The 15,579-nt window shown below is 38.6% G+C and overlaps 1 protein-coding gene across 1 annotated transcript in view; it reads right to left on the bottom strand.

The window, feature by feature from the left end:
- Window positions 1–2,473: 2,473 nt before the first annotated feature.
- The window catches only part of LOC105925698 (glutamate receptor, ionotropic, AMPA 3b), an 84,370-nt gene continuing 71,264 nt past the window's right edge, over window positions 2,474–15,579 (bottom strand). The window contains exons 13-16 of the mRNA XM_036127696.1: window positions 14,470–14,717; window positions 13,599–13,713; window positions 6,113–6,360; window positions 2,474–4,213 (exon numbers count right to left, since the gene is read on the bottom strand). Coding sequence (XP_035983589.1) covers window positions 6,115–6,360; window positions 13,599–13,713; window positions 14,470–14,717 — 609 coding nt within the window. The 3' untranslated portion in view covers window positions 2,474–4,213; window positions 6,113–6,114. The remainder of the gene's footprint in view (window positions 4,214–6,112; window positions 6,361–13,598; window positions 13,714–14,469; window positions 14,718–15,579) is intronic.

Below are 15,579 nucleotides of genomic sequence, written 5' to 3'. Positions count from 1 at the left end.
CCTTGAGAGGAGAAAGATAAGGTGAACGGCTGCAGTGTGCAGCAAAGCGAGGTAGCTGTCCAATAGGGAGTTTTTTCCCCCCCTGCAGAAGTAATCAAACCATCTCTCCTTGGCTAGCTCTTTCTGTAGCCTTTTGTCTTCCCCTTCTTCAACTCTTAGAAATATTTGACCCTCTGCTGACCTGCGACTGAACCCATGTTAGATCAGTTTCACTGCCACTGCCCCATAGAGGCAGCAAACACCAGAAGCCAGCCTCTACCTGCACAGTTCAAAGTGTGTTATGATTATCTGCCCTCTGGTCAGAGAAAAAAAAGCACCTTGGTGATTAAGTTAACATATCGTTCACCTCTTTCATTCTGTTTTGCTTCCTGGATAGGACAATTCACCCAAATAGCTGTTTTACTCTTTCTTTGACCTCATTCTTCCAGGATAGAGTCCACGGTAGTTATTGCCATCATTGACAGGTGAGCAAACAAGGTCCAGAGAACCGTCTCATGAGCCTTGTGTGTTTGCAGCTGTGAACACCGCTGCCCATGCCCCACTGTGTTACTCCTAGCTGGTGGCGGTCCAGGCAGAGCAGAGGGTTAAAAGAAAAAGCCATAAAAAGGAAAGGAGAAGCGGTGAAGCAAATGAAAGAACAAAAAAAAAAAAGCAATATCCTGGTTCCACAGGAGTGGTACGGCGGTGAATGAGTCCTGAATCACAGCAACAGCTTCCAAAGAAAAAAAAAAAAAGGAACATTGTGTTTGCCAGGCTTGGTGGATTTGTGATTGGAGCTTTGGTATACTGGATTTCTGGAAGAAGGTTTTCATTTGACTAACAATGGCAAACCATGAAATCACCGACAAGGCGTGAATAAACTTTGCAGCGTAGCACAGGTTGATTGTATTACACAAAATTTGGGGATAATCAAAAGGATCAAAAAGCTTCTCTCTGGCTGCAGTGCATTGCTAAATACCTCAATACCTCTTGAACTTGTCCTTATTTTGTGACGTCACAGTCATAGTTTAGAATTTATTTTAATGGGAGCTTAGTGATAGACCAGTTCAAATTAACATGGAAGGAAAACGGTACTTTATTTTTGATAAAGTTGTGGAGAAATTTAAAGCAGTTTAGGTTAAAGAATGACACCTCAAGCTTTAAACCTCACATAGAGTGCTGTTCAATCTGTCATCCAGCTGGAACGATCCACAACTTAAGTATGATAAATTACTGAAAAGACAACAAGTCTTTGTGCCCTACACAAATCTAGCCTGTATGGTAGAATGGCCAAAAAGCCATTCTTGTAAGAAAGACATTAAAAGACTTTACACTGTGCCACAGGTCATGCAGAAGACTCAGCAAGTACGTTGAAGAAGGTGCTTTGGTCTGTTGAGATTATTTTACCTCAATGCAAAACAACTGTGCAGAGGAAAACTAACACAGACAACGACCATGAACATACCATATCCATTGTGAAACATTGCAGCAGCATCATCCTGTTTGGGGAACACATTTCTTCAGGGATAGAACAGCTAGTCAGAGTTGATGGGAAGACAAAATAAGTTAAATCCAAGGCAGACCATCTGGCTACATATCATATAAATGGGATAGAATGGTCGAATCAAAATCCAGACCAAAATCCAGTCTGATACAAGACAGGACAATTGAAGATTAGACTCACCATCCAATTAATCTAAGATTGAGCTATTTGGTAATATAGATTTGGAACAAGTTTAGATCTCTGCCTGTGCAAATCTGGTAGAGATCCAGCTCAAAAGACTAGCTGGTGGAATATACAAATTAATTTGGGGTAATCTGAGTAAAAGGGGCTTCTTACAAATCAACTTCTGAATATTTTATTTGCAAAAATAATGTGAAAACCATGGATAATTTTCCTTCAACTTCACAGCTTTTCGCTACTTTGTGTCACTCTATCCCATAAGTCCCAGTAAAATACAGTTACATTTGTAGTTGTATGGTAACAAAATGAAAAAAAAAAAGTTTGATGGGTACGAATAGTTTTTGAAGGCCCTTTACGCACAAAATTTACCATGCAGCAATAACTCATGCAGCCCGCAGGTGCGCCAATAAGATTTGGGGGTTATAATACATTATTGATCATGTCACAAAGGCTTTCATGACGAGTAAGGAGGGAAGAGAGGGCACATGTCAGATGAAGCTGTCAATGTAGCCCTCAATCAGTGGATACAAGGCTAGATACCAGGATTAAGGCAGATGGTGCTTTCTATTGATCCAAAACGCACACTTTTACTGACTAACAGCTCAATATCGGACTATTACAGGACAACCTCATCCCTTAGTGTGCTCACCCGTATGAGCTCCGCTCAGGCTATTGATACTGCGACAGAGGTTGCAGTGTGCTTAACCTGATGTGAGAACCCCTACTATCCCAACCTCTGTGAAGCACACAGGTGTTAATTACTTCATTTATTTTCTATTTAAGAGGTTGAAATAAGCACAAAGACACAGATCCATTTCTGTACATTTTATTTACAAAAAATGTATTAAAGTTCTTTGTACAGCGCATCCTTCGACGAGGTTCAGCAAATTATGCATGCATCTTTTGCTCTTTTGTAACCACTACTACGCTTGGGGATTTTGTTTATTTTCTTCTGGTTATTTCTGCAGGAGGTGACACTTAACAAAAAAACAAGTAAAAAAAAAAAAAAAGAATTACCAGGGCTTTATTTCTAGCATTAACCTAGGATCAGTTTGTGCGTAGCAGAGCTCGTCAAGCTTCACCGAATACACATGCAATTCTTTAGAAAAAAAAAAAAAAAAAGAAATAACATAAGAAGGGAAAACCCAATGTGTCATCATATAGTATAAATTATTTTCTTTTGTCTGAATGTACACATCTCTCCTGGCTTACTCTTTGTTTGTCTTCACATTGTCTCTTTTTTTTCATATAAAATTATCTGGCCATAGTTTTAGGTGATTAGATAAATATCCTCCTAAATCCTATGGAATCACAGTCTTTATGAAAGAACACAATTGAATACAGCAGTATGGAAATGTGCTAAGCTCCAGGAGACGCCCCAGTGTAATCTTATAAAAAGTCTATTTTCTTTTTGTTGTTGTATTTATATGGTTCTCATTTACTAAGTAAAATCACTAAACACCTTAGTTTTCATGGAAGAAAAACATTTTGAAAGCAAACCACAGCTCATTGGAAAATGTGCAATTTGACAGAAAAAAAAAAAACCTTACTGTGAGCCTTTAACCAGACTACAGTTAATCTACAACTGAAGAACCCATTTGTTTGGTTTTACTTTAATGTAAAGAAGACTTGAATGAATCTAGACTTCAGGGAAAGACTCTTCAGAGTATCAAACCTCCCTTTATATTTTACAAATCGCATGTATACCAAACATATTTTCCTTACCCGGACTTTACATAATCATTGTCATTCAAAACACACTCTTGGCAGTATTGGAAGTGCGAATCAGGACCTGGTTATTCTCATCTTTACTCTCATCTTCTTGAGTCCTATCAAACTTTTCCGAAGACAGCGGTGGCGGCAGCACCAGAGTTTGAAGAACAAACAACAGCGCGCATCTTTGTTTTCGGGGGCTCGGCGGCATTTTGCCCCGATGCGACAGCTCTGTCTTCAACAAGTTCATGGTCATTCGGAGGGATTCACAGCAGTATAAAAAGCTATTTTCTAATAACCAGTGTCCTACAGTGCACTGAGTGGATCTAATAAAATAATTTCAGCACATTGAACCAGTGAAAATCTGGCAGCAGAAGGATGATGAGTAATCTGATCACATTGATTACAAGAAACCAATTAGACATGTGTCATGTATGATACATCGTCTTTCTGGCACTTTAAAATGTGCTTAAAGTTGCAAATGATGGCTTTATTCTCTCATTCATGCGCATTTATATATATATATATATATATATATATATATATATATATATATATATATATATATATATTTTTTTTTTTAACTCTGCACCATTCATCTGTTTTCTATGAGTTTCAAGCAAAGAGCATTATCGTTGTGATCTAGTTGCATTGTTTAGACTCAGAGTTCCATAAGGCACTGAGAGGCGGAGGGAACCTCATCGGCTCTTCCCATGACCAGTCAAGTCGTGTCGTCAATGCAGATTATCATGCCATGAAGCACAAACCCCCGTGGTCCTGTGCCTTTCACAGATGTTTAGTCACAGTTGTAGAGGACGGCTGAAATGTTTCGGAAACCTGTGTCAACAGACAGAGCAGAGGCGAAGACGGGAGGAGTTTAGGAAACTACGGAAAAAATGTACATCGGTAGGAATGGTGCTGTGAGGCGTGTTGGGTTAAAATAGACAAAATGTAAGGGAATTTACACCTTGTGGATGTCAACACATTTAACTTTTTACAGCTCATGATGGTTTGCTTTTTATAAAAAAAAAAAAAAATCAATCGCTTGCAAATACGTTGGCTTCAAAAGGCTTGATCAGTGTGTTCCTCAGAGCCGTACTTCTTTAATTCAATCACAGGGAGAAATCCCTTCACCTGCTGTAAAAGTTGGACTATTTGATGTAAACGACGTGTTCTGGCTCCAACAAACTCCTTGGTACTTCTAACCAGCTAAAAGACCGCAGCGTGAAAATAAACCACTGCAGACGTTTTGGGTACGTGATGCAAAAGGTACGTGATGCAAAAGGTTTCCTCCTCTGAAAGAAAACTGGGTAACTGTGGATTTCATCTATCACGGTAATAAGATGATTGGAAAAATGTGTGTTGCATTTCAAATGTCTTGTGGCATTCAACTGCCATGTCAACCACTGCTTTTAATGTGAATAACCATGAAATCAGAGTAATCATAGACAAAGCTCATGTAATTCTGTACTTTACTCAGTGGGTTGTAACAGTAGTGATTTCATGGTTTCCACTGGTTTGTAATGATATTTTTTCAGTGGCGTTTAGCTGGAAGACCTAATTGCATTTTTCTTTAAAATGTCCTCGGTACATTTCATGTGATGCGCTTTCTGTTTCTACTGAGAGAAGAGCTTCCAAATCACAGACATTTATTATTAGCATTTATATTAGCATTTGGTTGAAAGGCCGGGTGCAATATGTCGGGGGGGGGGGTGGGGTTCGCAATCAGAGAATTACGTTTGCAGATTTTATTTTATTTGCATTTCTGTTCTGAAAATCCCGAGCTTTAGTTTGCTCAGATCTCTTCCAATGCTTCTGGGAGTTTTCTAGCAAATTGAACACATTCAAAGGAGGCGGGTGAACCTAGTTTTAGTAATGAGACCGGGTTTTCTATTGAATACCTAAGTTGGCGGACAGCATTTTTACCTCAGCATGCTAAATCAAATACAAAAAAACCCACAAAATCATCACAGTATTAAAGTTTTTTTAAATCTGTAAAATTATGTTAAGGCTTACTTAGGAAAAGCTAATGCTGAACACAACAGGTAGCTATAGCTATATATGTGTATATATATATATATATATATATATATATATATATATATATACATGCAGGATTTTCTTTTTTAAACCCTGGGGGTGCTTTTTTTTGGGTGGGGTGGGGGGTGGTTGGGGTTAGCATCTAATTTGCATATTTGTTCATACACTGAAGGAGAGCTTCAGGACAAAAAAAAAGTTATTAAAATGGTGATTAAATGTGTTTGGAACTAAAAATTACTTTCATAAAGGGATTTGTGAATTTTAATACCTTGTGAATTCACAGAAAAAAATAAACGGTACCAAAAACAGCAGCTATCAGAGGTACACAAAGTGATCAAGCTGATTGAGTGATTGAAGCTGTGTGTGAATCAAATTCAGGGAATCATTTTTGTGCAACAGTGTGAGACACAAAAAAAAGACTTCTTTAATAACTATATTTATGTGACGAGGCAGCAGCAGCAGCATTGTGCCTGTGAGACAACGCTGAGGGAAGAAGGAACTCTCGGGACAGCTCTCTCTGCTGCCTCATTACAGTGACTCAAGAACCACTACTACATGATGACCATAAACTATTTTACTGGCAGCATACACACAGCTGAGTAATTCGCCCCGACTGCCATGACAGGAAATCTAAATGATTCATCTCTTCTGATGAACGGGGGGGGGATCCCCTGGAAGTTAAAGAGCACCACGTACCTCTAGATCTTAACGCTCTCGGTTCCGTAAACGTTGTAGCCTTCTCTGTATGTGGCAAAGTTCTGGGTGTTGGTCGGGGGAGCGGGCTTAAAATTCTGTGTGTTCTTGGCCAATTTTAGCCGTTTGGTTTCTTGTCGTGATTTATAACAGAACTCTATCAGAGCCACCATCATTGCCAGCCCCAGCCCTCCAACCAGAATATAGAAGACCCCTGCCACATTGCTTAGGCTGAGAGCGCTTGTCTTGTCCTGGGGGGAAGTGAATACCAAAGTTTAGAGTTTTGCAGTGGAACAAAGAAAACAAAAGTAAAAAAATGAAACTATGCTTTAAGCTATTTAAAAGTAAAGCTAATCATATTTATTTGACAAAGCTATCAACAGAACATTGGGTTCAGCAGCTAAGCAAAAAATAAATAAATAAAAAATCCTGCATAATCAGAAGCTAAGACTCTATTTGTTGGCTGAAATATGCTATAATAATGTCCAAAAACTCAGAAGGACCTTAATTCTTGCTAGAAGGAGCCGATGTGTTTTACACTGCTGGTGAATGTAGAGCTTTTCCTGTTGTAAGCTACTTATACGTAAAATGGCTTCTGCTCTTAACAATAAAAGGAAGCCGGTCAGTATCGCATAGGTCATTAGCTCTTAAAAAAAAAAAAAAAAAAAAAAAAAATCCCTGCCTTTTTTTAATTCTCCTAGAGACATGTACGTATAACTCTCACGGCAACAATGTCATACAGTACAGTCAAGTTGATAGCATGTGAATGATAACCTAGTTAAAAGGTAAAAAAAAAACAAAAAAACAATATATGTCAAAACCATTTTGCTGCTGCTTACCTACCAAATGCATTTATTAAAAATTTGTTCATTAGAGTTTTACTATTTGCAGTTTAAACCCTATGAGCACAAAGTTGTATAAGATCTTATATTGACATGTACTCTGTCTGGATCTCAGAGGGTTACATAGTGGGTTTATTACATTCCTCGACTTGTTGTAATGCTCAAACAACGCATCTAAGCCTGTTCTCTGAGTCACCACAAAATTTGGAGGACGCCCTGCGGCGCTCCTGCCGCTCGGAGAGGTTGAATTTGTGTAACTCATCACAATAAGAGGGTTTGCTTGTTCATCACACCGCGGGAGGCCGAAGAATCTAATAGACGCGTCTCGATGCAAAGTAGTAAGAACACAAACAAATCAAATTTTCATTAACAGTTTGGTAAATAGAAACAGCAGCATAATGGTCAAAATATCATGAATGTCAAGTATGGAAATGAACAAAATAAGCAGCATTTATCAACATATGTTAACTGCTGTGATTCAGAATCTAAAAAAAAAAGGCACTCGTTTGGTTTCCCCCATGGAGTTATCATTACAGTTTTCACAAAAAGAGAGTGTCATGTTATCTATACTGCTTAAAAAAGTGTCTGATTTAAATTTTATAAAAGAAAAAAAAAAAATAACTTGGGGAAGCAGTGCCCGAAGCCACGAAAAAAAAAACTGAGTTACAGTGTGTGGCAGGAATTGTAAAGTATAAAAAAAATTAAAAAAAAGAAAGGTGTGTGTAGAAAAATAAACAAAATGCATTCTAGAAATGTAAGAGTTCTTGTCTTGCATATGAACAGTACGTCAAAATGCAATTTGGAATCAGTACAAAAGACCTGCAGCGACTGACCTTACTTCCAGAGTCCTTGGTTCCACATTCACCCTTATCGTACCACCATTTGTTTTTCAGCTTGTCTAAGATGCCTTGTTCACTGAGTTTCAATACTGCAAGGTTTACAGGAGTTCTTCACGTGGGAAATAACATAAATAACATTATATTATGTTATTTTATGTTATTCAACTTTTAAACTACTACATACTTTACAAAGCGATAAAGCAGGGCACCTGGCTGTTGTCAACATCACAAAGAAGCAGGCATTCAACCTATCACCTGTGTAACCCCTAGTCTAAAGCCAGGACCTACCCAATCGCTTTGAGTAATCGGCAGATGCTGCTAACAGGGCGACGAGCAGGTACTGACAGTACGATCTGCAAGTCTGTGACCATCAACGGGACCGAAACGGGGGCAGGGAGAACCAGAGGCTTTCAGCTGCAGGTCATTCAGTCAGGAGCTTTGTCTTTGCTACGCAAGTCTTCATGTCTTTCCACATATTGATGTCTGACTATGAGTCTAAAATGACAAGAGTGAATTCTGGAAGTAAATGAGGCCCAACAATGAAAGCCAAATTTTACGTTGCAATGTTTGTTGCTTTTTATCACCGAGTAAACCTTTCTGCTTTAGCAGTGTATTTACAGATTAGAGCTGCAGGACGAAGCTAAAGAGTAGTTGGGTATTCGTCTCGTCTTTCTCCTCGAGCGACAAAGACCAGCTGTATTGTTTGCCATGTCTGGAGGCTAAATCATCAGGATGGGAGAAAGAAGAAGAACAAAAAAAAAAAATAGATAAAAGCACCCATAAAGGAGCCACGTCAGGATTTCTTGTCATTTGTAGTTCAGCTAAATTCTTCATTGGATTTAAAAGGTTATTTGGATGCACAAATACAACATTGATAAATGAGTGACCTGACTACTACCTCAAAACAATGTCCCCACCCTCCCGGGGGCATCCATGCGACGGATAATGCACCGAAAGAAGATTACACCACTGTATATCCTTCATAGCCAATCTGGAGAAACAGAGTGTGAAACCAAACCATTGTCTTGACTTGGGAAGACATTGATTAACAATGCAATTACCCAGCAACATGCTCTGTGTCTGAAAGTCAATCTAGGCTGCGGTGTGTTGGGCCTGGGGGCGAGGGGGAACTCAGTGTGTGTGCGCGTGTGTGAGTGGATGTGCGTGCTGCTGGGTAAAAACAAATCTGTGCATCTCTTCATGTCTCCTAACGGGAACCTCAAAGCTGTGCCGGGCCAGGTGATTGGATGTTCCAAATACATCGCTCCAGGCTGGTTTAGTCTACCTCTCCAATCTTCCCTGAGGAGAACACCATGAAACAGATCGTACATTTCTTGGACTCCTATAGCATATTAGACGAGAGTGATGAAAAGTGCTTTATGTGGCAGAGAGGCTTCTTGAGACTCGTGACCTAAAAAGTTGCAAAGATTAAAACATGTCTTCCAAAATTAGTTGGAAACAAGTTTAGTTATTTGTTACAAAAATAATTGTAAAAAAATGTAAAAAGGAAAGTCTGCAAAGAGGAGAAATTCAAAATACAGAATGGGAGTCATTATTTTTTGCTGGCTGTAAACAATGATTCATCAAATAAATTTAACACATTTCAGGATTGACTGACTGTGCAGGTCTCAAACTAAGTGTATATATATATATATATATATATATATATATATATATATATATATATATATATATATATATATATATACATATAATCCCGTGGTTGTGGAAAAGATATCAGTCTGTTTCAGAAGGGTCAAATCATTGGCATGCAAGGAGATTGCAGAAACTACAAAAATTGGGTTAAGAATTGTCCAACGTATTATTAAAAACTGGAAGGATAGCAGGAGCCCCTGAATGATCATGATTGGCATTTGGTGAAATCAAATAGAAGGAAAACAACAGTAGAACTCTGGGCTATGTTTAATAGTGAAGGTAAGAGCATTTTCATATGCACATTTCAAAGGGAACTCAAGGGACTGGGACTGAACAGCTGTGTAGCCTTAAGAAAACCACTAATCAGTGAGGCTAACTGGAAAAAAGGCTTCAATTTGCTAGGAAGCATAAAGATTGGAACATGGACCAATGGAAGAAGGTCATATGGTCTGATGAGTCCAGATTTACCCTGTCCCAGAGTGATGGGTATATCAGAGAAAGAAGAGAGGCAACCTGAATATACTGAATGACCAGGTTATTCCAACAGTGGGTTTTTTTCTTCTCTGATGGCACGGGCATATTTCAAATATTCATCCAGAATTCATCGGGCTAGAATTGTGAAAGAGTGGTTCAGGGAGCATGAGACATAATTTTCATGCATAGATTGGCCACCAGAGTCCAGACCTTAACCCCATTGAGAATCTTTGGTATGTGCTGGAGAAGGCTTTGAGCAGTGGGCAGACTCTACCATCATCAATGCAAGATATTGGTGAAGAATTAGTGCAAACACTGGGTGGACATAAATCTTGTGTGTGTGTGTGCGTGTATATATATATATATATATATATATATATATATATATATATATATATATATATATATATATATATATATATATATATATATATATATATATTAGGGCTATCAGTTTTAAAGCGTTATTAACGCGTTAACTTTGTTAGACCATAACGGAGACAAAAAAATTGTTGCCGTTAATCGTGCGTCAAAACACACACACCGCTCCCAAATGTTTTTTTCCCCGCAGCACTCTCTGGACTGTCCTTCTTTTACCCTCGGCGCTTTCCGTAGTTCCAAGAACGCTAGAAACTGTAGCAAAACAGACCCCACTCACTGTTGCCAAGTCCGCTTATTTCATGCAACTTTGGGCTTCTTTTTTTCTAAAGTCGCTTGTAAATTTTATGAGTTGGGGTTGCGTTTTTTTGGGTTTATTTCTGAAAGTGAAATCACTTATTTAGGCTAAAAAATAAGTGACGATAAACACGAGTTATTAAGAGACCTGCTTGCACAACAGACACTTCGAGTATAACCAGCTGAAATATCCCTCCGCCTCATTAAACACTGGAGCCCGTCCTGAGATAGGAGGCGAGGGAGTAAAGGCAGAGAGAGCGACTCTGCCCGTATTTTCTGCAGTTTACGGAGCAATAACTGGTGATAGCTGCTGAAAGTAGATTACGCGGTGCAGATCACCGTTTCAAGCAGACATTGCTTCTGAAGATGAGTTTTTACACCCTGATAACATTGCAGAAACCCAACCCATAAACCATAATTTAATGCTTATTAATTAGTTTTCTCTGTATTTGACAAACTTAGGCTGAATCACATTGGCAAACAAAGTACCCTGGAGTTACAGTGTCAAAATATTTCGCCATGAGAACGGGTATTTACACATTTGTTTACACATTGTGTAAACATCAGGGTGTTATGATCAGTGATTTAGCCATTATAGGCCAAAGTATAACATTTTAGGGCACCAGGATGTTTTCATTCCAATTCTGAACAGTGCTTGAAAAATAAAAATATATTTTGTACAAGCGTGTTTTTTACTAGTGTCATTTATTACAAAATTGCATATTAAAATGCCTAAATAGGCTTTTACACTTTCAGAAATAAAAGGATAAAATATGCAATTAATCTTGAGTTAACTATTGACATTATGCAATTAATCACAATAAAATTTTTTAATAGTTTGACAGCCCTTATATATATATATATATATATATATATATATATATATATATATATATATATATATATATATATATATATATATATACAAATTTTCATAAATTTGTGAAAAATTGAAAAAATAAAATGTGTAATATGGAACTGGATGTAGAAATAACAAATATTAAAGTTTAGCATGTAGACAGGTTTCATGAATAAATGGGATTCCATAGAAAATGCATTTCTGAGGCAAACCTTAAAATTCATATATACGTTGCAGAGCAAGTATTTGCATATACAATTGAATCCACTAATAACAAAAGCAAATCTATTTTGTATTTCAAAAGATATTTATAAAGTAATTCTTTAACCACGATTATCTTACAAAGAATATGCAATTCAATATATTAATTGCATATTAATTGCATCCTATTCATGAATCTTCTAGACAATAAATCAAAGATGTGCTGAAATGTGTCTGCTAACTTCACGTTTAATGCTAACGGTGTAAGCTTGCCGACAATCATGGCAATTATCTCCCTGAAAGCATCATGGGTCATTAATCTGAGCTACCCAGTGAAGGTATACTGTCTCAGCCGTCCTCTGGGAAAACAGAAACAGCTATGGGACCTGATGCTCATTCCACCAGGAGTTGGTTGTGGCTTCACACTTTGGATCACCAGGAGCTGCGCTGAAAAAAGTTATTCACGACTGGAGAAGGGTTGGAGCGAGCTGATGGGTCAGAGGGTTCACAATTGGAAGGGAATCAAACCACAGGTAGGTTATCAGGTCACTCATTTAGAAAGAACAAAAGAGTTGTTTTTAATTAGAATTCTCACGTTTGCCTGTAATGCTTAGTCCCCTCAAGACGCCGCTGTTCCCCTTGCTTTATGGTCGGCCTCTTCCTAGCAGCCACTTTCCACTTAAAAGAACTGGTTTCTCTGAACCTGAGCTGTTGATGGGAAACAGCTGTGTCCTAAAGTACTACAAAGGCATTTGTACAAAATTACTGAAACCTCGCTGGTCTTGTCTATAATTGAATGTCACATTATTTGCAGTTTTTTTTTTTTGACTAACAAAAGCACTCGCTTTAGATGCACCGATTAGCTGGTGCCCAGAATACGATGAATTTAAGCTTAAAGTCAAAAACTCAATGTTTTTCTGATCAGTGAAAACAACAAACATATTGCTTATGGATGGTGCGTTCACTGACAACAACACTATTTGGTGTTCTATGCTTTTACCGACTGAAGTCTTAAAGTTAGTATTTTCAGTAGCAGTAGGGTGTTTAAAATAAAGTCAAAGGAAGCACAGACATAAAAGAAGCTCGAGACATGTCTGCGGTTCATGCTGGCCACGAGAAAGAGCAAGACGTTCAGCAGATAACAGGAAAGCTCAGCTGACTACACTATACTTGCTCCGTTTTACATTTTTTGGCTTTCAGGTACTCTATGTTATGGAAGATTCAGGTTATTAAAAAGGTTGACATTCTTTTGAAAATCTGCATTAAGAATTTGAATTTTCTGGGAAAATACACATGATGCTAACTGTTCTAGCTGCATAAAATGCTACTGTGGGATGCTTATACCAAGTTAAAATGTCAGCTCCTTAATTATTTTGTCTTCCTTTTAAAGTAGTTAAACCCATTTTTAAAGGGGCTGCTTTCTCACACACACAGAATGAAGCTGCCTTATATATAAACAATCACTACTCATTTTTATATATATATAAAATAGGCCTTAAAGAGAAATCAGAATCAGGTAAAAATGTTACAACCAGATCGGTGCTTTAGAAAAAGTTGAGCTCATAAGTTCTGATCAATGCATCTCTATTACTCATTGGTATTGATTGAGCTGCCCTTCACATGTGTCAGGGTGAATAAACACATTTCATCCTTTCACAAAAGCAGGGCAGCTGCATTCACCTCCAGAAGCCTTGTCATTTGTTTTTCAGCATTTAACTCTAAAAATGATACTTTTCCTCTGGTTAAGGCAAGAGGTCCTTAGTTTTCAAACGAGCCTTTACACCATCTGGTCAACCCGACAGGGGATTTTTATCCTCTGCCTCAGTGCGGCAGATTGGTTGGTTAGGCCAGGAGAGGGTCGGTTTTCGGTTCGGGTAACTCGTTAACAGCTTTGCCGATTACTCTGCACTATGGTACCCGATTGTGGTGACATCGAGGCTGACCTTGGAGTCACCTCCCCCGCTGCCGCACTCTCCCTTGTCGTACCACCATTTGTTTTTCAATTTGTCCAAGAGGCCTTGCTCATTCAGTTTTAAAACTGCCAGGTTAACAGCATTTCTTGAAACGATAAAACATAACTTGTAAGAAAATGCACAGGTCCGTGAGAAATCTAATGCAAAGTGATAATAATAAGTCATAATAGGAAGCAATGGTAGTGAAACTACCAGTGTCAAAGAAGGGGCTTATGCACAGACTACTGTTAATCAGAATGGTCTAGGAAAAGGACAAATTGTTTAAGAATTTCAGGAATATGGAGAGATAAGAAAGGCTCATATAAGGCGGAGACAGTGTTGAATCTTGGAAAAAGGTGGCATGAAGGGTTACGCAGTTTAGAAACTGAAGTGTGCGGGATGGGGACACTTGTCATTGAGAAGAAAAAGTAACAACAACAAACATCATGCAATTAACATTCGTCACAAGTGACAGCGCAGCTTTTAAAGGCTAAATTGAAAAACCGTTGAACTGTTAAATTAAAAGTGACAACACAACAGTCAGGTAGGACAGCACACGGGACAGAAGGAGAGATCCAAGGAGAGAGGAAAAACAGCAGTAAGAAAGACATAGTAATGAAATGATTGTTAGCTTTTACCTGCTCATCTGGATTTGATCTTTTCTAACATAAAACAGCAATTTTATACACACAAAAAATATGAAATAACCTTTGAATCCAAGCACAGTTAAAGACATTACTACCATTACCTCTGCGTCCACACAAACAAAGAAGAAGAGAAGAGAATGACAACAGGGGGGGGACATCAGGGTAGGTGGAATACTATAACAACATGGGGGATATTGTTATATTATTCCACCCACCTTAATGCTGAGCCTTTGGGCGTCGCCACACCGTAGCCTTTGGAGTCGAGGTTCCCCCCCACTTTCATGGTGTCGCACGGCTTCCGCTGCTCGATGTACTCGTTCATTGTGGACTCAAGGAGAAAGGCAAACTTGCCCTTTGACTTTCGCACTCGGGCAACGCCGTCTGGCGTGGTCTTAACAAACACAGAGGGCTCTGCGGATTTCATGTACGACCACATCTTCTCGTACACCGCTATTTTGGAGCGCTGTGCGGAGGAGAGAAGGAGAAGGACTTCAGAATTGTCAGAAAAACGCGCATCCAAGCGATGGAGGTTGCATGGTTCTTGTGCTTAGTGATCACTTGATTTAAAGGGGCACTGCAAAGTATTTATAGACATCTAGGGAAGTTTTTGCGATATCTTTAAATACTTCCAGAAAATGTGGCTGGTGAACATTTACGTGATCATGTGGTACAAGAATTTACAAAATCCATCATTTCTCGGGGTTGTTAAAGCAGCAGGATTTCTAATATCCCAAAACCCATCCACGTTAATGAGCATCATACCTCATCATCATCAAACTGAAAAGTAGGGGAAACATTGTTTTGTAAAAATAAAAAAGAAAAGAACAAATTTATTGTGCACCAGTTCTATCAATACATTCGAAATAATTCAGCTGACAGTAAACAGCAGGAAATTAACTTTTTGTTTCCAAACATCCATAACTTTAGCATCACGTCCTTGATGAATATTCAGCCTCAGTGAGTGTACCAAGGCTTTGCTCATGGTTCATCTTCAACTTGTAGAGCTTATTACAGCCATACATCTCAGCAACATGGTTAATGAAATATCTTGTGTGTGACTCAGAGGCATTGCACAAGAGGAAGCTGGGGAAGTGAACAACAAAGCTGCCCGTGACAAAGTGACAGAGACGAGTGCTTCTCCAGCGCCGCAGGTCAGGCTTAGCGAGGCTGTGAAATCTGGGAGAGTTGGACGCTATCTATAATAAGCATCAATTAAATTATTCAGTGCTGCTGGATTGACTTTAGCATAGCCATGTCACACATCCTGGTGTGATCATGGTCCTTGCAGAGATGAGCTGTAGCCTAAAAAGAGTCCTGTGAAGACT

Source organism: Fundulus heteroclitus, chromosome 23, assembly GCF_011125445.2.
Source record: "Fundulus heteroclitus isolate FHET01 chromosome 23, MU-UCD_Fhet_4.1, whole genome shotgun sequence".
NCBI classification, from domain to species: Eukaryota; Metazoa; Chordata; class Actinopteri; order Cyprinodontiformes; family Fundulidae; genus Fundulus; species Fundulus heteroclitus.
This window is presented reverse-complemented; position numbering and strand designations above follow the sequence as displayed.